Source organism: Brachyistius frenatus, unplaced genomic scaffold (assembly GCF_029030835.1).
Source record: "Brachyistius frenatus isolate BFR_SWC_R1_liver_20210118 unplaced genomic scaffold, ASM2903083v1 Contig_34, whole genome shotgun sequence".
Classification (NCBI taxonomy): Eukaryota; Metazoa; Chordata; class Actinopteri; family Embiotocidae; genus Brachyistius; species Brachyistius frenatus.
Genome location: NW_027210633.1, coordinates 2,612,127 through 2,636,871, shown reverse-complemented (window position 1 = coordinate 2,636,871; position 24,745 = coordinate 2,612,127). Strand labels below are relative to the sequence as shown.

The window sequence follows — 24,745 nt, the reverse complement described above, 5'->3', positions numbered from 1 at the left end:
ATGAGATGAACGGTGCAACGATATTATTATAGGGTCAATAATGAAAGTCATTAATGTTTTTTGTACTACTCTGGGATGTTCTCCTTTTAACCAGTAATGTGGCTGCTCAGCAGTAAATGAAGTAGGCCTATTGTCAGTGATTCTGCTTGAAACTTCTATAAATCCTGCAGACAAGCTCACATTTGAATCATCACTCGAGCACCTGAATGTTCCATATCCAGCCTGTCCCTCTGAGCTCCTCAGGAGTATTATAAAATAAACAACACTTATTCTCTCTGCCACCCCACATTAATTCTGTCATAGTTGAAGAGGAGCATTTAATCAGTCGGAATTTATTCACTGACTGTAGTCATGAATGATTTTGCTGTGTTTCTTTTATTTCAACTGCATACAGTTCAAACAAGATTATAAGAACCAGAAATGGGAAACTATGTTAGTTTTGAAATAAAGTAGGCCCTACTATCAGAAATATTTGATAAATAATGTCATCAACCTGAGATAAACTGGTGACCTTTTAGTGACCTTCTAATCTCAGAATTATTCCAGTTTATGTGTGGATTTGAAGTTGTGTCCTGAGGATCGTGTGTTACAAAGATAATGACTTACAGAGGCTACTAATAATATCCATCTCCCTGTCAGGATCAATTTGGTTTGTCACCCATGTCCCTCTGTGTGAGTAATGGATGCTGAGCAGACAATGGCCTGGATCCACAGACCAGTTTAATAGGATAGGTAGGCATTAGTGGTAAGACGCTCCCAGCATCCAGGTTTGCCAAATCCAGTGTGCCAAATCCACTGTGTGGCACACCGGACGGTGCACAGTGGTTGCTGGAGATAGCTGGACTTTTTTCATCACTTTTTGGGAAGACAAATAAGGTGAACTTTGACACACTAACATCGGTTTAATTGAAGACCACTTGAGATGTGAACCCCAAAAGTTTTATTCTTTAAGGATTTTGCATTAACCTCTCCACTTTTTCTTGTTTTAGTTTTTTTCTATCTCAAAGTTACTATCCGTGTGTTTGAATTATCCTCCCACTGTTTCGTTTTCAAATTCAGTGTTGTGTTTCACTTCTGTCATCTTCATCACTAAACCTTTGGAGTCCTGCCTCTCACTTCTCTTTCTCTCTCTCACAGACAAAGCACAGCATCGTCCCTCGTTGCCTCGTCGCTCTCCTTCCCCTATTCCCCCGGTAAGACTCGGATTCCCTCGCTGCAGCCATGGTGGTGATGAAGATGAAGTTCCCCTTTCAGAAAAGGGTGAAGCTAGCCCAGGGACTGTGGTTCCTGTCATGGAGTGCCGCAGTTGCCGGGGCTGTGACCTTCACCCTGGGGTGCATTCTGAAGACGGAGCTCCGTAGGAGGGCAGAGGTACTCAAAGTTTTACATGCTACAGTGAATACTGCCATTCATTTTTTGTATGTTTTCACATTTAAGTTCTCTGAAAATAACCATGATTGACTGTCATTTTTAATTAATTGCAAAAGTGACTAACATGAACTATAGTGTAACAGAGTGTAGAGTAGTAAGTATATATATATATATATAGTAGTAAGTATAATATATAATATATATATGTCAGTGACCTTACTGAGAAAAAAATATTGAAAACATAGCTGCCTTTACTGTAATAATAATTCTTACAGACAAAACAAATGTCACATAAACTAGTAATAAGTGCTTGTAATTCTAGACTCACACTATGCTTTGGAATAAATATCAACATTCAGGGAAAACATATTTTTTAGGTTGTCAGGTGATGCAGCTGATTACACACTTATGTACTAATTTGCATAAATAGCAACAAACACCTGACAAATGAAATCTGTTTCTGTCTTAATGTCAAACTGCTGCCACAATATTTTAGGGAGAAAACCTGAATAATGAAACTTGAAAAGGATCAATTCAATCTGATACCTTTGAAAAACCTCTTTGTTAATTGTAGACCAAGGAGAAGTCAAAACAACTGTGACCCACTTTGGATCCTGATTCATCATTTCATAAACTAGTCCCTGTCAGTCTTAATCACCCTAATCCCTACTTCTGAAGGCTGTCATCATAACTTTGCATAATTTCATTGTTTACATTAAATTGTAAAGAAATATAAAATGAAGTCAGAAAAAGTATGAAATCTGAGGCTTACAAAAATGTGATCATGTCACGTAACTGTCATGTTATAGTTCGTACCACAGATTTTCATCCCATTGTTTTGCACAAGTAAAATTAGTGAAATCAAATATGCAATTGAGGCAGCAATTGAATATGAGGCACCAGATTTTGTAAAATACTTAACCAAAAACAGCTTTTCCTTTCCTTTTTTTGCTTTTTTGCTTTGCAATTTAACTACTCTATTACAAAAAGTGAACATTCAAAAACTCACAATACAAAGTCCTAAAACCTCACTACTGCATTTAACATGGGATGGATAGAAAGATATTCATACCTTTCTCTTAGAGAAATATATTTTAGACTGTGTGAGTACCATTATTGTAGGTGCCCTTGAGTACAGATTTAAGCCCCAGCGACTTGCGGTGAGCCTCTATGGCCTCAGTAGATTCCAAACCGGGATCCTCTTAATTATAAGTTTTTTGACAGACAGTAGGAAAATGCTGCTAATGAGTTTTAATATAAATGTATTTAAGAAATCCCTTCTTTATAACAAATTTTTTAAAAAAAAGGTCTTTGAGGGTTCATCAACACACATGCTATGTGGTCGCTCACTATTCAAACCCTGATAACTTTAACTTTAAACTCAGGATTGAACAGTCTGGTTATAACGAATGTTAAAGAAAACCCACCTGGTAGTGCTCCTGACCTGATATGTCTTCCTTGGTTTCGGACAGTGGCGTTCAGCCATTCTTGCCTGGAAAAATACGTGTAACACAAGAGCTAATGTTGATCAATGGGTGTAATTTGGAGTACTTACTCATGAAAGTTATTGTCTCCCCCCCTCCCCCCACACACTTCACGCATTCGTTAGTGTGCAACAGGAAAAGTCTCAGAACTTTATGATTGCACAGCACATACATTCGTTGAAGGATTGCACAGTGTTATATACATGTTGATATATTTTGATAATCTTTCATACAAAATGTAACTTGTATTCCTTCCATCCTTGTGTGATTTACATTACAGGTAATGGATAACTCAGACATACATATTGTGCCCAACACCCTCATGATTGTTGGTCTGGCATCTTTGGGCATCAACTACTTTGCGTCAAAGATCTGCCAGGACGCTCTGGACGCCGGGCGATTTCCTCGCTGGAAGACCTTCTTGAAGCCCTACTTTGCCGTCTCGTGCTTCTTCACCATGCTCATGCTGCTAACTGTCATCATGAGCTACGTGATGAAGGGCAGTCTCGAGTCATCTCTGAAGGTCGGCCTGAGGAACGGCATCCGCTTCTACAAGGACACAGACACCCCGGGCCGTTGCTTCCAGAAGCAGAACATCGACCGCCTGCAGATGCAGTTTCAGTGCTGTGGAAACACTGACTTCAGGGACTGGTTTGAGGTCCAGTGGATCAGCAACCGATACCTTGATTTCAACTCCAAGGAAGTGAAAGAGTAAGTGGATAGAGCTGAGTGGGTTTTACATCTGTGCATCTTCATTACAATAGAAGGACATCTGATCTTTATAAAGATGATAAATCATAAAGTACAAGTATTGGTAATCTTTCATTTGTCTCTTTAGCCGCGTCAAGAGCAACGTGGATGGTCGTTACTTGGTAGATGGAGTCCCATTCAGTTGCTGCAACCCCAGCTCACCGCGGCCGTGCATCCAGTATCAGCTCACCAACAACTCAGCCCATTATAATTACGAGTACCAAACCGAGGAGCTCAACATCTACCTGCGAGGCTGCAGAGAGGCCCTGGTCACCTACTACATGGGCCTCATGAACACCATTGGGGCTGGAGTGCTGTCAGTCTTCCTCTTACAGGTAAATGAGAGGAGCTCCAGTGGTCCGACAGTGATTTCAGGCAAAGCTGGTGGTGCTTCAGTGAACTTTATAATTTGGAAAACGATCAATGCATTACATTGGCTTTTGTAGAATTGGTATGGTTGCACAACAATTGTTATAAACTACACTAACATTGTGCCTGCAATTGTGGTATGATTGAAATACGCCATCAGAGAGACTCCTGACTTCATCAAGAGAGAATATAAATGGATCTCCAATTCACAATATATACCATATCAAGCAATTACCACCTTCATTTGGTAGTCCTTCATTGAAACATCTACAATGTTCTCCTCCTTCTCTCCACCTTCCCCCTTCGCAGGGTTCTGTGCTTGTGAGCTTGCGGCTCCTGCAGACCGCCATGGAGGCAGTGTCAGGGGAGGAGAACACAGAGATCGAGACAGAGGGCTACCTGCTGGAGAAGGGAGTGCAAGAAACCATCATGGAGTACCTCGACCCTGTGCTGAAGTTCTTCCTGCTTAAAAACCAGGTGGAAGAGGGCACTCCTTCGGGAGCTACAGCCTAAACCCCACACGATGTACACACATGTAAATAACGTTTACACTGAAAGGGCAACTAATGAATGATTTTAATTTAAAAAGAGAACACAAATCACAAATTTCTATCAATTTCATAGATTTAGGGATAGTATTTTTTTATTGTCAGATGATCATCAGAGGTAAAGGTAATTAAAAGTTATGTTACTCTAATTCCCCAATCAAATTATGATCAGTGAGGGTACCAACAGAAGTTTTGATTTCTACTGGTCCTAATATAACTCCTTAAAATTTATAATATGCTTAAAATAAGCAGAGCAGATTTTTTTTTAATGATTTATCTATTTTATTTTTCATGTTATCTACTGGACTTGGATGATAAACCCCATAATTGTTATATTTGTTTACAATTCCACAAATACACCTAATCCTTTTGTTGCTTTTGAATATGATATGCATTGCTAATTGAATTCTCACAACACTTGTCTTGACGAGGCAGTGTTCAAAAATTATTTTTGGTCTTACAAAAAAGCTGACTAGAGAGACGTGAGGCACAATATTCTGCTGCGCAGCAGGACTACGACAAAATAACAGATGACTTATTAAAGTTTGAAGTTACTAAATTCCTAACGGAGTTGAATCGTTTTTTTTTATTTTTATTTATCTATTTTAAAAATTTTTTTTTAACATCTTTTGCTGGGGCGGCACAGTGTTGCAGTGGTTAGCATTGTCGCCTCACAGTGAAAAGGTTCTGGGTTCGAATCTGGTCCTGGGCTTTTCTGTGTGGAGTTTGCATGTTCTCCCTGTGCCTGTGTGGCTTCTCTCCGGGTACCCCGGCTTCCTCCCACCGTCCAAAAACATGCATCTCAGGTTAATTGGTGATTCTACAAAATTGCCCTTCGGTGTGAATGTGCTTTTTCTCTGTGTGTTGACCCTGTGACAGACTGGCGATCTGTCCAAGGTGTAACCCTGCCTTCGCTCATAGTGAGCTGGGATAGGCTCCAGCCCCCCATGACCCTGTTCAGGATAAAGCGGGTATAGATAATGGATGGATCTTTTTCTGATGATAAGTACAGCACATGCCAACATCACACCACTTCAAATATCACCCTGCTCCAAGATGCCTCTTTCTCACTGTCTCTTTTCTCCGTCAGTGAAAGGAGATGGGATTAAGAACATTGATTAATCGATGTCAGTAATGCAGTGAAAGCCATCAAGTGTGTCCTCTGTTCTAACACCTATGTTAAAGCCGCTTATCCCATTTGTTAATACCCAACCTGCTGCCCTTGCAGTTCGACACCTGCGTCAGGCGAAAGATGCAGGGAGAAACTATGGGAGGGCTTTTATAAAAGTTTAAAGGCTGAACAAGGAAATAATATTGAGATTAACCAAACTGAGAAAACAACTTTTCAAATACAGATGCAGTTTGTGTTATGGGGGATTTGTTTGGGCCTTTGATGACATTTTCTGAGTTAGTCACAGAGAGGAAAAATAACTGCACACACTTATTTTTCTCTTAACATTCTTTTAGTAGATAATTTAATATATTTAAGAATTCTTCACACTCTGCATGGACAAAATTTGATTGTTGTTGTTTTTGAGTCTGTAGTGTGTCTAAAACATACAATACATACATATAATACATACATCATACAAATATATAATTTGTTTTTGTACTGCACAGCGGGCAGCATGGTGGTGCAGCGGTTAGCACTGTACTGAACCTGGGCCCTGTGATGGACTGGCAACCTGTCTGTATCCAGCCTTCGCTCAAAGTCAGCTGACATAACCTCCACATGACCCTGTTCAGGCTAAAGCCGATATAGATTTTGGATGGATGTGCAGTGTTGTTCATTGCAGTTGTTTTAAACTAATGAGTCAAACTTGGATCGTAATTAATATCTCTTCAATTTTTGTAAATTATGTTAACAGTAACAAAGACTGAGCAATGTCAGAGTTACTGTAAGACACAGAAAAACAATGCATATTACTTTTGTGATGGTTCTGTTAAAACTGTCAGAAGGGAGTTAATTCATGGTCATTTAATGTGGCTGTAATCTGCTGTTTGTAGATAAATTTAACACCAACGACCTGCAGATTTACAGATCTAATCTGCTGAATTACAGCTGCGATGACGCCTGAACCACGTGGTGTCGCGTCGCCGCGCTCTCCGACGCTGGAGTGTTTTTTTTCGACTCGCTTTCGAGATCGGATCATTTTGATTCGCCCCCCCACGTAAACGGATTTATGACATATTCAGTCGGTCAGTCAACGTAACGTGAACATATCTCAGTGGAGCGCATTTCTCAGCAATTTGAAAAATTAAAGTACTTCAAGTTATTGTGGTTAAACAACGTGCAAGACCGACTGTCGCACCCAGCTGAGAGGAGTGGTTCAGAAGAGTCGAGTCGTCCAGCGACGACACACTGGAGCTGCTGCAGCTGCCCGGAAAGCTGGTTTGAGACAACTGACTATCCGTAGTCCGGGAAATAACAGCCAGTCCTTCATGAGCTCATGCATTTAGCTTCGGTATTTACAAAATTGAACAGGTTCCCCATCCGGAGCAGAAAGCAGCGAGTGGAGGGAAGCTCCCCAAAACGGGCAGGTAAGGTGGACAAGAGACGTTTTTGTTTCTTCGCTTGCTGACAGTATAACACACTGTTGAAGAAAACACCGAAAGTTAGCTGGTGGGGAGAAACGCGTCCTTCCAGATGGTAAATAAAACGTACTAATGGGTCTAAAAATATCACGGTGACGTTTGGCGTCAGTAACATTTCCACTCGGTAACTTAAATCGCTCGCACGGTCGCATCCACGTCAGCTGAGGCCAGCTCGCCCCGGTGGGCTCGAGTTGTTTCTGACCACCTCCACGATGATCTCCCGGTGAAGTTGGGTCACCAAGCTCGTGTTTGTCCCACGGGCCTCGGGATGGTGCCCGCAGTAACGACCCCTCCGTCTCGTCTGGGATGTTGATTGTTCAGGCTGTTTCCTCAGTTTTGTACCACGTGGTGGCGCTAGTTCACAGAGAGACCTGGGCAGCAAAAATAGTCTGATCTACTTGTTTTTAAAAAAATAAAATAAATCAAAACAGGACTAAGGGAAGGGATGAAGTGGCATATGTGAGTGAGAAAGATCACTTTATTCATGATGATAATACGCGTCTTCTCATCTCTGTAGCAGGTACTTGGCATTGTTTTTATTTATAAGTGACTAATGTGAAAGGTATTGCACACACAAATTGCACACACAACGCGAAAACCACTGACATTTGAAGCGTTAAGTGAAGTAACACAGCACTGCAATAAATCATCTTTAATCAGAGTTATAATAATCAGTTTATTCAGTCTGACTCGGTTATACTGGGAAGCGTTCACAGTATTTTGTCCTTCTCATTTAAATTAACTGGGTTGACAAAATATTAAGAACACCTCATAGTATAAATTACAATCTCCAAAATGACTTTTAACTAAATCAATACCTCTCAATCAGATTGAATAAAGCTGAACATAATAATGTTGTATTATTAGTGGTTTTAATGTTATGGCTGATTAGTTTAAGTATTACATACGTTTAACACTCCTTTGCAGATGACTCTTGTTAGCCATCTACACATAAACAAGTTTTAGGCAATAAATAAGTAAATACATTCACGCAACAAAAATATAAATGCAACACTTTTATTTTTTTGTCTGATTTTTCATGAGCTGAAGTAAAAGACCCAAGACTTCTTCTATGCACACATATGGTTTATTTCTCTCAAATGTTGTAAACAAATTAGTTAAAATCCGTGCCAATGAGCACTTCACCTTCACCAGGATAATCCATCCACATGACAGGTGTGGTGCACCAAGAAGCTGAATACACAGGATTATTGTACACAGTTGTGCTTTGGACTGCTCACTATTAAAGGCCACTCTAATAAAATGATCAGTTTCATCATGTAACACAATGCCGCAAATGTCCCAAGTTTTGAGAGAGCGAGCAATTGTAATGCTGGCTGGAGGAATGTCCACCAGAGACGTTGCCCGTGAACTGAATGTTAATTTCACTGCCTTTGATATAGACAATGAAAACAGGTGCGTTTTATTGATGGTAATTTGAATGCACAGATACTGTGCAGAGCCCAACATCGATATTGGGGAGTAAAAAAATAAAACCCGATATACTTCATTTATGCTGCACATGTAAACACACATCTTTGCAACGACATTTCTAATGCCTTGAGTTGCCTCTGAGTTTGAGAAGAGGAGCTGTACTATTCTGCATATAAATAGAGATACTGCACAACTCTTTCCTGTATGATGATACATGTCAGGCGACGTGCTCCGTCTAATGAGTGATGATGAATTTTAAACGGCATGGCCTCCTCGTACGTTAAGGGATGCTGAATTTCATCCACCTCCGTGTGTGGGCTCGCCGTGTCCGCCGTGGTTACAGGAGTTGAGTCTGGACTGTTGTTCTGTTTAGATTAGTGACCTCAGCTCGGACTATTGACACAACACTTACAGTATCTTGTCTTTATGAGTCCAGCAGCTTCTATCTATAACCCTTAAAGGCACATGTCACACACACACACACACACACACACACACACACACACACACACACACACACACACACACACACACACACACACACACACACACACACACACACACCATGCTGAGACTGTTATTCATACAGTTACAGTAATGCTGTTCACTCTTTGGGATGTTTCCAGCCCAATCCTAATGGCTTTGAGCTCAAAATGCAGTGAACAGCTGACTTTCTACAGTACACCCACTAAACTATCAGAGGAGCAGTCTGCATAGCAACAGACCATCACATGTGAAGCTCCGGAGATAGAGGTTTATTTCAAATGACATCTTCAGAACAGTTAGGCACTATGTTGTAAGAAAAAAAGGAGATAATGTTCGTCTGTTGGTCAAATATACTTTTTGTGTCCACAGAATAAGTCTCGGATCTTCTTTTTTTTTTTTTTCAACAAAAATTGAACCGAAAACAAAAGTATTGTGTCAATATTTTTGTTGAATGTTCATACATACATATATAAATAAATATTCTTGTTTGGCAAAATACAACATTTTTGTCCTTCAATCACTCCATCACGTGTAGATCAAAGCTGTGTTTTCAGGTCCTGTGTCTCAGGTCAGCCAATTAAAATGAGTAAGATTAAATAATACTCGGAGGAGGCGACAGCTCCAAACCTGAATACTCGGCAACAAACGTGTTTTTTTTTTGTGAAGTATACACTATATTTTGCATCACATAGTAGATCCCATATTGTGCTATTGTGCAATGTGCTGTGACTCGAGTTTGATCTTTGTGTTTCAGATTAGAGATGGAAGGAGGAGATGACTGCAATTTTCCTCCAGATTCATCAGATGATCACTCACAAAGAGGAAGTGTTGCTTCCTCTGCAACACTTTCCCATGGTACGAAGCAGCAACTGCATGAAGGATAAATAAACTTATTCCTGCCCTGCATACGTTTATTTTAGTAAATCAACTTTAAAGAGAGATTCTGTGATTTTGCACTCTGTAAATAATGTGACATATTTGTGTTTCCTCACACAGCTCAAGATGTGCTTGTATACTTGTTTGGTGACAGCGCAGTGCACTTATCAGTAGAAGGGCTCGGCAGTGTCAGTGTACATGAGTTGGGCCGCAGTGTTCGGGAGGCTCTCCATATTCCTGAATCGGCACAGGATGCTTTTGCCTTCTGGCTTTGCTCTCCACTGCTGGGTAAGACAGTTTTCCCGACACTTTCATTGCTCAGTCCTGTAACGTTATACCAAATATTACATCATATCAATGACAAGTCTTCCCGTGTTACCTTTTTCTCTCGTCCTTAAATCTTCAGAACTGCAGTTGAAGGCGAGGCATCAGCCGTACAAACTGTGTCGGCAGTGGCAGGACCTGCTGTATCGCTTCACTGAGGCCTCCAAGGAAGACATTTCACAAGGTGAGAGTTTGGACTGTATGATGCTGTTTACATGCACTTACAGGTATATTGTCAGATATTGTAAACACCTGATATATATGGAAAGCTGTCATAACAAGAAATCTATAATGAAGGCATGTCATCAACTCAGGAGAGGGAGAGGGCGGCTGAAATGGCAGCACAAAGGGCTAAAAGGAAAGAGAATAACTGCACCTTGAAGTTTGAGTACAAGTGAAATGGAAATAAAGAGGTGTTTATATGGTGGTTTACACTGCTGTTTATGATGACATGGCGTGTCCTCTCTTTTTGTTATCACTTAATTTCAATCAATTTAATCATTTTTACCCTTCAATGTTTCACATTCTACTATTAGTGTTTTGAAGCTTCTTTCAGTTGAGGGTTCTGTCCACATTAGAAAATCTTAATATTAAAAAAAAATTATAGTTTAACTGAGAGAAGACAGAACTGAGATGACACAAACATTTTAATTTTGTAAATGAAATTGAAATTGCTGGTTATCACTTTTGTTGAAGTCTTGACATTAGTCATTAGTTGTGAGGGAGGTTTGAGCAACTAGCTCAAAAGTCTGGTGTAATTTTGGTCACAATATTCAAAGTAGAGGAGCTCACGCATGTCTGAGGTGTGGCAGGTGCTTCTGGTCCAGCGATATGAACAAACTGGTGGCAGTTTAAAAAAAACGACAAAGCATCATAAAGGTATTGTATAATCACAAATGCTGTTATGTGTTTATGTCAAGTTAATTCCACCCACAGCAGAGGACCGACAGAGTGGGCTGGAGGGGACTTGAGTTGTCTCCGTACCCTCACTCCTCCACTCTGGATGATGAGGCTGGATCTGAAGCCGCAATTTCAATGATCTGAAAACGCAGTGAATAGCGAACACTAATGCATCTCTGTCCTCCTCTTTTTCCTCAGATGAACCATGTATGCAGTACAGACGCAATGTGTTCTACCCGAAATCTAAAGAGCTGCAGGTATAATAAACTCTGCATTCATTCATCTTGGATATGAGTGAATTATGAAGACAGCGTTATCCATCAAAGGATATCAAGGGTCCCAGATTTTTAATTTTGTTTACTCCCAAAATGCTGAGTGGGCTTCAACAAAGACTTTCTGAAAGTCATTAGAGTGCATTTTTTAATAATGGGGTTGTCTGTAATTCAGTTCTAAAATGTCACTGGCTTCAGAGGGACTGTTCGGCTGACAATGTTTTCTTCTGATAGACATTAAAAGTCTTTGTAGAGGCTATTCTTGACCCAAAGTTACAAAGTCTCTCATACATGGCAGCAAATTGAAATAATCAAATTGTAAAATCATTAGATTTTATTTTATAAACTAAAACCAATATCATTTAGTTAATTAAAAGAAATAAGATTTAAAAAATGAAAAATAAAGAGCAAATCTTAGTCTATTCAAAACAACTCAAGGGAAGTTCCTTCTTTCCTTTCAAAGATATTGGACTCTGACTGACTCTGAGCTGATTTTCTTGATGATTGTTGGTTAATTGTTGTTATTGTCTCACTCCCGAGCAGATAGACGACGACGGCGTTTTGAGACTTCTTTATGAGGAGGCCAGGAGCAACATCCTCACGGGCCGATACCCCTGTGACCCCGAGCACTGGACGGGTCTTGGAGCTTTATCTCTTGCTCTTGATGAGGGAACCAGTCTGGACAGCCAACAGTTTACCACCACTATAAGGTAAGTTAGAGACATCGTCGCTCCGTCAGTTCCTCTTAAAGGAAAAGTTCATCATTTAAGGATTCGCTTTCCTGCAGAGTTTGAAGAGAAGGTTGAGAGCACTCATTGTTAGGCTACAGCCCGGAGATGCTCAGCATGAAGACTGGAAACAGGCGCGACAGCTTGCCTGGTTCGGTTTAATGTAACTAATTCCACCTACAAGAACCTCAAACGTTTTTGCGCAGATCAAATGTTTGTTTAATCGGCTCAGCTTGCTGTTTCCCCCTGATCCCAGTCTTTATATTGAGCTAAGCTAACCAGCTGTAGCTTTGTTTACCTGACAGACACGAGTGTTATCAATAATCTCTTATAACCTTCTGCAGAAAGGCAATTAAGTATATTTTCTAAAATGTCAGAATGTTCCATCAAACAATTCAAATGTAAGTTGCAGAATATATTTGAAGTTGTCAGTAAAAATTGAATTAATTTGAATTTATAACTGTAGTTGTGAACATACACTGATATTAATTTGAAAGTGAGCCAGCCGTGTGACATTTTGTGGAAAGATAATTCTCACTACACATGCTGAAAAACATGTGACTTAACTTTTTAGACTCCAGCACTTTCATAAATGAACATGATCTCAGCTGTTTTACAAAGGCAAACTATGCCCAAATATATAACCATGAGCTTGGTTGTCTTGGCAACTATTGGTTGAAACACTCTTTGCATTATAATTACTGTTTGCAGATTCAATTTTATACCAAGATGCTCTCTTTAAAAGATTTCAAGGTTATCAGTTGTTTTCTTAGTGACGCAGTTCTCTCCCCACGTAATGAGATTGTTTTTAATGCCAGGATTTGAGTGGTGGCATTTGAGAAGAGGAGATCAAACCTTCAGCTACACTTGTACTCTGAAGAATTGATTTGGTGAATTAATGCAGATTCGTGCATTCAGGGTGATAATTTACAATAATATCATCGTTACAAAATACATAGGTACAAGTTCGTTAACATATATTGGTAACAGCTGCACGCAGCATTACTGGTACAGTACTTGTATGTTGTAAACAACAAATGCATCATACAAACCTCTGTCCTCCGTTTCCTGCAGGGAAAAGAAGCTGTCTTCTTTTCTGCCCGCTCATGTTTCCGTGGCGAGTGGAGGTTTGTTCTCCACCCTGAGAGGGAAGTCGAGCCGTCAGGCGGGGCTGGAACAGAACCTCCTGCAGGAGTACAGAAAGATCTGCACATCTTCTGGGAACTGTCCGGAGCCCAAGCAGCTCCTACACCAGTACCTCAGCACGTGTCACACTCTGCCTTATTACGGGTGGGAATATGTGCTATTCATACACTGTATTTTTCATCAAATATGAGTTCTGAAAATTAAATCAAATAATTCACATACCTCAAATCTCTTTTATATTATTGATGTTTCCATTTACATTAAATTCACAAACAGGTGCGCCTTCTTCCTCGGGGAGATCGACAAACCAGCACAGGGGATCCTCCAGAGGGGAAAACGCAAAGCTGTTAACGTTGGCGTCTGCCTGGAGGGAGTTTATGTGATGGACGTCAAAGAGAAGGCGAGCACCGGATTCTTTTTGTGTCGCACTTCTGTGTGTATGCGTTTTTGAATACGGCCAAAAAGTTCTTAGTCATCTTTGACAAAACTCTCCTGACTTCACTTGTTGAATACACTTTTTCTTGCAGCATGTGCTGCTCGGCCTGTGTTTCAGCGAGCTCTCCTGGGACCACAGCTACCCTGAGGAGGAGGGGGACTCCCACATCCTGTGGCTGGAGTTTGATGGAGAGGAAGATGGCACTCCTGTCAACAAGCTGCTAAAGATATACTCCAAACAGGTCAGAAAAATGTTTGGGAAATTAAATAAATTCATCTGATAGGATTGTACCCACAGTGTCTACTTAAACTTGAGCATCAATTCAAGAGCATCTTACGCCTGTGGAGGGTGACAGATGTCATCTTCTATGTGTCTCACCTCGAATGTCTTCAGCAGGAGAGAGGATGTGCAGTCATCTCTGAAGAGATGCACTGCACCTGCTGTTTTTGAGATTTTCTGGAGCGGGTGCAGCTGCTGTGCCAATTTGTTCTTAGAGGAGTGTAACACTTGATATCTGGGTTGAAACCTAAAAGATGAGCTCACATTTATGTATTCCTTTTGGGTTGAAAAAGAGTGTCTGAGCCACTAGATGGTGATTATATGTTGCATAACGGTCGAGCTGGGCTCCAAGCCAAGGCTGGTAATGTGAACCGTACGTGTCCATGGTTCTCTACTGGACCATTTAAAAAGTAGGTTACAGCTACTCTCGTAAGGATGTGACTTAATCATGGTTTATTTTTCTGTCGACCAGGCAGAGCTAATGAGCGGCTTCATTGAGTTCTGTGTGGAGCTGAAGTCTGCGTCTGAGGGAGGAGCTGCAGCCGAGGCGGACGGCGAGGCGGGCGTGTCTCAGCGGCCCGCCGGACAGGAGGGCAGCAACAGGAACGGACGCGGAGGACGGCGTGGGATGCTGCACAGGCAGGGCAGTGTCGTGTGCAGCCGGGTCCACTCACTCAACACCATCAGCTACGTGGACAATGGTGAGTCGTAGAGTTCCCGTCAGTAGAAGCGGCCCACTAACGGTATTATCTGTCTGGAGTGAGTTACTTCAACAAAATGTCCCTGTGGGGAAGAGAGTTTTATTTGTGTCCATTTTTGTGTTGCAGGAACAGAAATCAAACGCTTGAAGCCGAAAAGAGCGGCGTCCTTCTTCACCCGACAGGCGTCCGCGCCAACCTACTCTGCTGTGCAGGTGACAGAGAGTCTGGAGCAGGGCTAAACTCACCGATCGGCTCGGCCTCGCTCCTCTCAAAGACCAAATCTGAACATTTTACACTGAGATTCAAACAAAAAGACTTGATAAGATCTCGAGACGTTTAACTGCTAATATATATGAACATGAAAAGGACCAAGCGAGAGGTATCGAATAGTGAGTGACAGTATTTATCTTCTGAAGTTGTGTATATTAAGAGAGTACAGTAATGTGAAAACAACATGATCTATCTAACAGCTATGCTTCCAAGGTTGAACTGAAGTGACTACTCATTCGATGGCCTTAGATAAAGAACATATGATGGACCTCTCTCATAAGTCTGAGACGAGCCTTAGAGAAATCCTCTGATAGCGACTCCAGTCCATGACTGGATGATATTTGTGACCTGTCTGCAGCACTCTGGAGGCGGAGTTACCGCCATTATTCAAACATGTTGCACCTCAAATGAGTAGAACCACTGCAATACCTCTTGTTACCTTAGTGGGGATTGAACATCAAGTAGTTGCAATATTTCCCCACATGACCTCAAACATTTCGTTCCTCCTCTAAACCGTGAAGAGCTACCACAAACTCCTTACATTCAGCATGACAAACACTTTCAGTGTCACGGTCTGAGGGCGTGCTCCCATTATTCTGCTTTTCTCAAACTGCCAGTGCCTTGGTTCTCGTGAAAGGGTGAAGCCACTACTGGTAGAAAAGCTCAGTGTTCGTTGTTACTGATCATAAAACAATATCCGTATGGGAGCACATTGGCTGTGTTGTGGGAGATTCTTGTAAGTACATGTATATTAAGACTTTGACGTTAATATTTGCTGATATCTGCAGCTTGCACCAGAAAGCGCCTTTTTTTTTTTTTTTTTTAAAGAGAATTTTGCCATGAATTGTATTTGCAAAAGCGTGAATTTGGCTTAAAGATTTAAATAATCAGGAAAAATCTGGCATTTTACTGCATCAGTTACAAAAGGCACAATTAGATGTTTTTAAATTGATTTGCACTAATAAAAGAATCTAGTCATAAAATACAAAAACTATGTAATTGTTGCTCATCCTTAGCTATTATTTTACCATACCGTGCTGTTAGTCCTGCCTGTTGCAATATTCAAAGTTAAACTTTCAAATTAGCACAATTACTGCACAGGTCCTGACATGACTATTGTTTGCTTGGTCAGACCTGCTCAGCAAAAAAAGGGGAAACTGATGCAATACTGTACTTGTGCAACTTCTGACATGAGAGACGCTAAAATAATTGAAACCTTCCAGTTTGTCAGCTTTACTATAACCAAACAAATTCACACTGCAACCTGCATGTGGGAACAGAATCATGGTTGACATGATTCTGTTTTAAGAAGACAGCGAACACTGTCTGTCATGTCAACGCCTTGTTTTCAGCTGTGCGACAATTCATTTTCAAAGACCCCCAGTGGGTTTGGAAATTGTTCCTTTAGAAGTAAACCGTTAAGTAGTAATGGCAGAAAGAATTGACAGTTTTCTCAGCCTGTTAAGAGACATTAATGCTTCAGTGTACCTTTTAAAAATGACATATCATTTAAATTCGGAGATACATGTAGATTGACTGGAGAGCAACAGTGTGCTCTGTGCATAAGGCGCGGACCACCTTACGACCACGCTGTTGAAATCACATCTTCACACCAAAGCAAGCCTGTCTGACATGCTGCAACCCTGCAATGCTACCTGAACTCTCCAGAGACAGATTTCAGTCTCTGCCGCCTGCAGGTGTTTCTCTGAACTTCACCCTGATGCTGATAGCAGGCAGTTCCTGTCTTAACGAACAAACTCACCTCACTAACGGGCCATGAATTGAAAAAAGGTCCACATCTTTATAAAAACCGCCTTCTACTCGAACATATGTCCTCATTTGAGATGTGGTGGCATCATGTATTCCTCTTGATTCTCCTCAGCATGCCACCTGCAGAATGTTCTTACTCTTCTGTGCTTCGACTTGTACGTCAGCTACTGTCTGTAACTTACTGCTGCAGTGCCATATATTGTTGCTAACGAACACTATGCATGTCACATTGTAGAATAGGCATTCCGACAGTCTAACACCATGTGATGCTGCACTATTAATACTAATACACTGTTTCTAACTCTTTTACATCTGTGGATTGTTTTGTATTATTTACTAGCTTTTATGAGAGAATATTTTTACTTTCATTTTCATATACTTGTCAGTGTTTGTATCCAAGAATGAAGAACTAGGTCAAATTAAGCATTATCTTCTCATGCAGTCACTTTGCAGCAGCTTAAAGTGCCTTTTTGTTTGTACTGAATTGGCATGTGAATGCTTGTTTTGGTGCTTGGACACCGGGAAATACAGTTCTGGTTAAAAAACATTATTTTCTTTTGTACTGTAATTCCCTCTTTATCAACTGGACAATGCATTTCACCTTTCCTTGCTGATGTGAGTACATTGACATAGTGGATGACTCGTGTGGAACAGTGTATTGTGGTTCCTGTCAGTGGTTAGTCAGTTCTGCCTTCATTAAAATGTATTTTTTTTCTTCTTTTTTTTTAATAAACAGATGCAAAGTGACCCTCTTTCTCAGAAAATATCTGTTAAAATGTGTGTTTACCTCTTTACTACCTGCAGTGTACTGAAACCATTTTAACCAACATGTTTCCTTGTATATGATTTCCATACACAAAATGGTTTATCATTATTTTTGCCTCATGTTCTGCTCAGACACTGACAATTGTAAATTTATTTTACAATTAAACCAACAACTTATTTTTTCGACCCCCTTTGTCATTTCAATTACATACATTTAATAATTAAGTGTTAATATGTGTACAGGGATGTAAGAGTTATTTAACACTGTTTTGTGAGTTCTGTGGAAATGGGTTTACATAACCCATTTCTATATTATTCTATTACTATAATTCTCATAATACCTGACCCAAAATATTATTCCACTTTAACGCCCATGACACAGTAAAGACTTTTGTGACATTTTGAATATTTGACCAATAAAATTAAAATGATTTTCTCTTAAGATTTGTCTTTCTTAGTGTTTTTATGGCTTTAAATGCGTCTCTTGCTCCTTCTTCACTACATCTGCCTCCCGATTAATTTGGTAATATACAATATTACTTTTTATTTTGTGTGCTCTTTTAATGAATAGTTTGTGGAAGCATCTTGAACCTCTACAAACAAACAAAATACCAATTTACTAAATGTTTTTAATATGTGCACTTTATTTTGACGTTGCACACCAACTATGGCATGCGCAGTAGTGCACTTCCGGACTAAACAATCGTCGACTCCTTTACGCACTCTCTTTGACAACGTAACACCGGATAGGCTACAGACCCGGAAACAATAACCCCATCCAGCTAGCTGCCTGTGTGTCAGACAAAATGACAGTTTCGGGTTATTTATCCTGAAACGTTTCGTATTGTCAGAGCAGGCTGCTAAACGAATCATACATTCGCCACTTTGGAGCACGAAGTGTCCGTTTTCAGGTAGTGGTTGTGGGTTGTCACCTGTCAGCTGGACGCGCGTCATCTTTTGTTTACCGTCCTTTCACTTTGTGCGTCTCCCAGCTGGCCTGAGTTCAGTATGGACGGGGAGATGGACGCTTCGGTGGTGGAGGACCCCGCGAGGAGGCGGAGGGTGCACGGCATGCTGAAGCTCTACTACGGGCTGAACAAGGAAGGAAAGGCCCCGGAGCAGCCGGAGTCCCTGGACCCCTGCGACATCAATGGGCCACATTTTGACCCGGAGCTCTACCTCAACAAGGTGAGAAGACACTGCTGTCATGTCAGCTGTTTGCACTGTCATTAACTCACATCTGCTCTGTGTGTGCTGTTACAGCTGGACAGATGTTACCTTTTTAAAGTCACTGCTCGGTGATTAGGCCTACAACCCTTCCTTCATGGAAATCAGAAATGAAGTCTTTTGTCCCAGGGACATTTTCTGTATTGTGGTAATATATGAAAAATGGAAGATATTAGGTCTTTATTGTGAAAGGGGATTATGGATACAGGTGAAGTTGTAGGCAGCTGATTCCTATGAAGATAAAACTTGTTGGAAATATATAAATTTAATCACCAAACAATGCCTAAGTTAACCAGTGCTCCTCCACACTTCATCTCCAGGAACACAACCAATTGTATATGCACTGTTTTTAAGGGGTCTGTTTCCATGGTGTGTTTGTGCCTAAATGCAGCTGAGAAGGGAGTGCTCTCTTGCGGAGCTGATGGACCAGGAGACCGGCATGGTCAAGCAGATCCGCTGTTTGGACAGTGACATGCAGACGCTGGTGTATGAAAACTACAACAAGTTCATATCTGCTACAGGTAAAGAGAGCGTCACACTCGACGTTGTTGAAATGTCAGCGGGCGTTAGAGCCAGACAGTTCTGGGTAAAATTAGATTTTCTTTGCTTCAATTGGAGATCATTAATCTCTCTCATAATTTGTTTTTCTTTTCATTACCCGGCATCAACAATCAGTTCTTTGGAATAATGCACACGTTACTCAGTAATGTCGCTTCAAATTAAAATTTGACAGTAATCAACCGGTTATGTCAGCATATATTTTATTTGATCAGCTTTGAGCGAGGGAATTTTACAAATTCATTTGTCCACGTATAAAAACGTTTCAGTATTCCTGTCCATTTTAGTATAGATATCTGAAATCATAAGGTATGTTTAAAAATACACATCAAAGATAAGTAAAAATATTGATAATTATGCAATATATATATATATATATATGTTGAGATTGCTCCAAGAAACTTTGTAAATTTTGGATCAGTTGTAACAATGAAATGCTACGACTGCTACAACTCTAATAAAACACTGATGACTGTAAATGTTTAAAAACCTTAGACTTCAGATCATTTGTCATCAGTGATGAAAAAAAAGTGATCAAAGAAGATTACATCGTTTAGCTGTTCTTTTGTTCCTGCAATGTGCATGCAGTGGGTACCATTACCAGCACAAAAATCTGGGTTTGTTTAAATATCCCTCCTTGCTTCCTTTTGCCAGACACCATAAGAAAGATGAAGAATGACTTCAAAAAGATGGAAGATGAAATGGATTGCCTGTCTGCTAACATGGCAGCGATCACTGACTTCAGTGCTCGGATCAGCGGCACTCTTCAGGACCAACACGCGCAGATAACAAAACTCTCCGGTGAGACCTGAAGCTGGCTGTTTGTTTCATTGAATCAGTCGTCAGGGCTTTCATGATGGTGATTTTCACGTTTTGTTTTGTCATGTCCCACCACAGGGGTTCACACTCTGTTGAGGAAGCTGCAGTTTCTGTTTGAACTGCCTGCTCGGTTGAATAAGTGTCTGGAGCTGCAGGCCTACACTCAGGCAGTGAGCTCCCACCGCCGCGCCCGCTGTGTGCTGCAGCAGTACAGCCACCTGCCCTCCTTCAAGGGGATTCAGGATGACTGTCACGCCATCATGGACAAGCTGGCGCTAGAGCTTCGACAAAAGTTCAGGTGGGAATTTTTTAACCTACACTGAGATAAGAGATGCCACCTTGACACAGACGAAAAAGTCTTTCGAAAATAATGTTCATGTTCGTCTTATTTTTTTTCAGTTTCCTGTAGATCAGCTATTTCTGTCTCTTTTTGTTGTGCCTGTAGGGATGGTGGGTCAAGCGCTAAAGATTTATCTGAGTGTGTAGAGCTGCTTCTACAGTTGGATGAGCCAGCTGAAGAGCTCTGTGATAAATTCCTGAGCCATGCACGCTCTCGACTGGAGTCCGACCTCCAGGGCCTGGAAGCAGAGATAAGACCGTACCCGTCCACCGCAGCCGTGAAAGATGCTTCTGCACGCAGGTCGTCCTCCGCTGCAGCCGCCGGATCTCCGTCTGATAACTCCCCAAAAACAAGCTCTTTACCTTCTCCCACCTCAAACACTGACATCCTGGAATTCATAGACAGAGGCTGCAATGAATTTGTGAGCAGCTTATGTTTAGTAATTACATCCTACCAAGAACTGTTCATCAACCATGCTCAGAAAGGCGAACTGGCATCCAAAAATATCCCTCAAATGGCAAATGGAAAGCTGCACGCCTTTGTGGATGATCTGGCTGCTCGGTATTTCTCGCTGGTGGATCGGAGGATACAAGAAGAGAAAGGGGTCGGAGATAACTCCCTCTTGGTCCGCGCGCTCGACCGCTTCCACCGCAGACTTCAGGCCGTGGTCAAACTGCTGCCGGGCTCGTCTGTGCCAAATCAGGGGACCGAGATCGTGATTCGGGCGGCGACGGAGCGAGTCAAGCAGTACCTCTCGGCCCTGCAGAGCTTCTACATGGACAGCCTGACGGACGTGAGGCAGGCCCTGGCGACCCCTCGGCTCTCTGTGGCTGGCGCTTCGATGGCTGGAGGCGGAGCTCATCTAGGGGGGCTGTCCTCCGGCAGAGACGCTCCAAACAGCCTGCCGGAGCTGCTCTCCTCCCTGTCAGCCTCTATTCTCAATCAGATTAAGTCAGTGTTGGCGTCAGTGCATCTATTCACAGCTAAAGACATCACATTTTCCAACAAGCCGTACTTCAAGGTGAAAAGTTTTTCTGGTTATTTGCCACAAAAAAAATCCTTTCCTTTCTTTTGTGACCCCATGTGTAATTGTAACCCTCTATGTTGTCTCTGCACAACGACAGTGACGGCTATCTCTGTGTTGTCTCCCGCTCGCAGGGTGAATTCTGCAGCCAGGGTGTACGTGAGAGTCTGGTGGTGAGCTTCATCAAGTTTGTGTGCCAGTCTTCTCGTCAGTTTTGCGAGACTGCAGGAGACAAAGGAGGTTCAACTCCTCCCGCTCTTCTGCTGCTGCTGTCTCGCCTGTGCTTGGACTATGAAACCTCCACCATCTCATACATACTCACGCTTACAGATGAACAGTTCCTTGTACAGGTATCACACTGTAGAAGTAGAGTAGTTCATGTTTTATTTTAGTGTATCAGTCCTGAGAAAACGGACTGACTCTGAATGGTTTTGAACAGTTTGAAAAGACCCGTTTCGCTGTCATTTTCTTCTCTTGTTTGTACCCTCAGCACCACAGCCCTGTAACACCTGTCACAACTTTATGTGCAGAAGCCAAGGAGGCAGCACAGAAACTACTCAACCATTATGTCAAGGTGGGTTTTCCTTCAACGGCTTCACCAAGCGAGTGTCCTGTACTGAGGGAGAGCGCGAGCGCTGATAGCCGCAGTACAGGTTGCAGTGTAATACTTTGGGGCAGCTTGGCGGCCGGTTAATGTACGTCCACTAAAAGGACTTGTTTTTGCCACCGACAGGCTCAGATTCTGAAGATAATTGTCTGACAACGTCCCCGGCTGAGGAGAAGTCTCGCTCACCTCTCTCTTTGCACAGTAACTGTAGCTAAAAGCATTTTGTCCACTCTCTCTGCAGGAGGCCTTTCCACTCTTAGAACGGCGTTATTGTACTGGATTTCTTCTCTTCTGTGGCTGGCAGGAATCATCCTGTTCAAAATGTTCACTGCAGACCTGATAGTCTGCAAGGCGCAGTGTATGAACATGAGTATTAGCCTCCATTCGTGGCACATCTAGCAACAACTTCAGTGTGTCCATATCCAGCTAAAGTAGTCTATGAAAGCTGCATGAAGTGTTCTATGACATTTTGTTGGCACAATTTGGAAATGAACCAATGCACACCATTGTTTTGTTTTTTTTGTTTGTTTTTTTCCATCTTTTGGACAACACTAAGCCATGTTTTCAGGTATATTAAGAAGTAGAATTTGTAAATAGCAAAAACAAGTATTTTTAGTGGCTCTAGTACAACTCTGAATAATGGCAAAACAGGGTCCAGGTTGAGAAAAGCCAAAGTTTCTCTTTAAGAAAGACACAAATGCGGGTCAGTTACTTTTCCTCTCGTTTTGTTGTTGTTGTTTATCCAGGTTCAGGGCCTGATTATCTCCCAAATGTTAAGAAAGAGCGTCGAAACGCGAGACTGGGTCAACACCATCGAGCCACGAAATGTCCGTGCTGTGATGAAGAGAGTGGTCGAGGACACCACCTCCATCGATGTCCAGGTGACTCTTTGGATAACCGTTACAGTGTTGTCATTGGTACCAGACTTGAATACACATGAATGTTTTATGAACCTTCTGCTCTGCAGGTGGGTCTTCTGTATGAGGAAGGTGTGAGGAAGGCACACAGCAGTGACTCCAGCAAAAGGACTTTCTCTGTGTACAGCAGCTCCAGGCAGCAAGCCCGCTACGCTGCCAGCTACACTCCAAGGTACTGGAGCGGCAGACTGCAGCTTTGCTTCTGTTTTGTTTTTTTGACAGGATCTAAATATGTTTACAACATTGTGTCAGTGTAGTGTACAATGGGCAGAAAATTAGATTTGTCATCTCCTTTTTTTTCTAAAACATCACAGACGGGGCATACAGACTACACACATGTAGCTAATATGTGTTATTACTATCACTTTCCTTGTCTCATTGGCATCTTTAATCATGCTTTGTATTGGTTTAATTGTGGATTTACTGGAGCGTGTTGTCTTTTGTTTACCTGCAGTGCTCCCATGGATACCAATCTGCTGAGCAACATACACAAGCTGTTTTCTGAGAGGATCGACATCTTTAGTTCAGTGGAGTTCAACAAGGTGAGTAGATATCTTCAGGTACTCGTGGAAGGAAAAACATCTCGCACATTTCATACTCACACACCCTCTCCAACCACCCCAGGTCTCCGTGATGACAGGAATTATCAAAATCAGTTTAAAGACGTTCCTGGAGTGCGTCCGTCTGCGCACCTTTGGTCGCTACGGGCTGCAGCAGATCCAGGTGGACTGCCACTACCTGCAGATGTACTTGTGGCGCTTCGTGTCCGACGAGAACCTCGTGCACTTCCTGCTGGATGAGATAGTGGGGAGCTCCGCCCACCGCTGCCTGGATCCTGCCCCAATGGAGCAGAGTGTGATCGAAGTCATCTGTGAACGAGGTTAAAGCTCAAAGTGCATTACAGACAGACAGACAGGCAGAATTACAGTCCACACTGGAATCATGCATCCAGTTTAAACAAATTTTGTGTTACATTTACTGTTAATTGTTGAGTTAGTGATCCAGATTCTAATTATACTGTGAAAATATTGTGCACACCTGTTCATAAACATCTGAGAAATCCCCAAAAATTAAATGAGTCCTCAAAACTTAAAACTCTCTGCATCAGCTAAGTCTCTTCTCTTGTCTTTGAGCCGCAGGGACCGAACATCTACTCTTGTAAACACTTCCAACGCTAAAGCAAACCTCAACAACACTTGGCTGCTGTGTTGTCCAAACTGAAGTGACTGACTGGCAGCGAAGTTGGGGCAGATTTGCATTAACATTCCAGGCACTGAAATGGGCACTTATTAAACTTGAGTTTAACATTGCAGTTGTCGTTTACAAACCACAAGATATGATATATTATATAAATCATCTCATCTCCTGTGTCTGCAGAGATCGAAAAACAGGAGCCATTATCCAAGCAAAACTGTTGTAGTTCATCTTCCCTTTGAAGGAAACGTGTTGAATGTGAATACAGAATATTAATGACTAATAAAAACGTTTTGTCTTCTGGAAATCTCATGCATTAATAAATCTTTTTTTAGGGGTCTTTTGCTGACTAATTTGCAGTCAGAATGTCTACTAATTATGTAATCCACATGTAACACTCTGCAGAAGATTTTGCCTTCAGGTTGGTTGATTCATTGTTTTCGCTGCATGCCTCAGCAGATAATCAGTACGTTTATGAATGGTTTAAATGTATATGTCTGGAATAAAAGTGTATGAATGCCGGATTCAAAAGGTCTGTTCTTCTTTCAAAAGTAA

At 41.6% G+C, this 24,745-nt stretch overlaps 3 protein-coding genes across 3 annotated transcripts; all 3 read left to right on the top strand.

Annotated features, from left to right (window-relative positions):
- The first annotated feature begins 1,221 nt into the window (after positions 1–1,221).
- On the top strand, positions 1,222–4,785 carry rom1a (retinal outer segment membrane protein 1a). Its single transcript, XM_069700465.1, has 4 exons — positions 1,222–1,371; positions 3,136–3,566; positions 3,694–3,940; positions 4,284–4,785. Exons 1-4 carry the CDS (start codon positions 1,222–1,224, stop codon positions 4,485–4,487), a joined length of 1,032 nt encoding a protein of 343 aa, XP_069556566.1. The 3' UTR covers positions 4,488–4,785.
- A 1,920-nt stretch (positions 4,786–6,705) lies between these two features.
- frmd8 (FERM domain containing 8) lies at positions 6,706–17,946 on the top strand. Its single transcript, XM_069700628.1, has 11 exons — positions 6,706–7,063; positions 9,792–9,892; positions 10,034–10,201; positions 10,320–10,421; positions 11,336–11,394; positions 11,953–12,119; positions 13,212–13,427; positions 13,560–13,683; positions 13,811–13,960; positions 14,471–14,699; positions 14,826–17,946. The coding sequence occupies exons 2-11, from the start codon at positions 9,799–9,801 to the stop codon at positions 14,936–14,938; spliced, it is 1,422 nt and encodes a 473-aa protein (XP_069556729.1). The 5' UTR covers positions 6,706–7,063; positions 9,792–9,798; the 3' UTR covers positions 14,939–17,946.
- A 317-nt stretch (positions 17,947–18,263) lies between these two features.
- On the top strand, positions 18,264–24,715 carry vps51 (VPS51 subunit of GARP complex). Its single transcript, XM_069700627.1, has 12 exons — positions 18,264–18,415; positions 18,497–18,692; positions 19,123–19,252; positions 19,944–20,090; positions 20,187–20,406; positions 20,554–21,469; positions 21,607–21,822; positions 21,963–22,046; positions 22,826–22,960; positions 23,047–23,168; positions 23,451–23,538; positions 23,621–24,715. Exons 2-12 carry the CDS (start codon positions 18,513–18,515, stop codon positions 23,879–23,881), a joined length of 2,499 nt encoding a protein of 832 aa, XP_069556728.1. The 5' UTR covers positions 18,264–18,415; positions 18,497–18,512; the 3' UTR covers positions 23,882–24,715.
- The last annotated feature ends 30 nt before the right edge of the window (positions 24,716–24,745 follow it).

Coding starts and splice junctions, on each gene's coding strand:
- rom1a (XM_069700465.1), top strand. CDS start 1,222: ATGGTGGTGATGAAGATGAAGTTCCCCTTTCAGAAAAGGGTGAAGCTA. Junction 3,567..3,693: donor AACTCCAAGGAAGTGAAAGA/GTAAGTGGATAG, acceptor TTGTCTCTTTAG/CCGCGTCAAGAGCAACGTGG. Junction 3,941..4,283: donor TGTCAGTCTTCCTCTTACAG/GTAAATGAGAGG, acceptor CCCCCTTCGCAG/GGTTCTGTGCTTGTGAGCTT.
- frmd8 (XM_069700628.1), top strand. CDS start 9,799: ATGGAAGGAGGAGATGACTGCAATTTTCCTCCAGATTCATCAGATGAT. Junction 10,422..11,335: donor CAAGGAAGACATTTCACAAG/GTGAGAGTTTGG, acceptor CTTTTTCCTCAG/ATGAACCATGTATGCAGTAC. Junction 14,700..14,825: donor CATCAGCTACGTGGACAATG/GTGAGTCGTAGA, acceptor TTTGTGTTGCAG/GAACAGAAATCAAACGCTTG.
- vps51 (XM_069700627.1), top strand. CDS start 18,513: ATGGACGGGGAGATGGACGCTTCGGTGGTGGAGGACCCCGCGAGGAGG. Junction 21,823..21,962: donor ATGAACAGTTCCTTGTACAG/GTATCACACTGT, acceptor TTGTACCCTCAG/CACCACAGCCCTGTAACACC. Junction 23,539..23,620: donor GTTCAGTGGAGTTCAACAAG/GTGAGTAGATAT, acceptor CAACCACCCCAG/GTCTCCGTGATGACAGGAAT.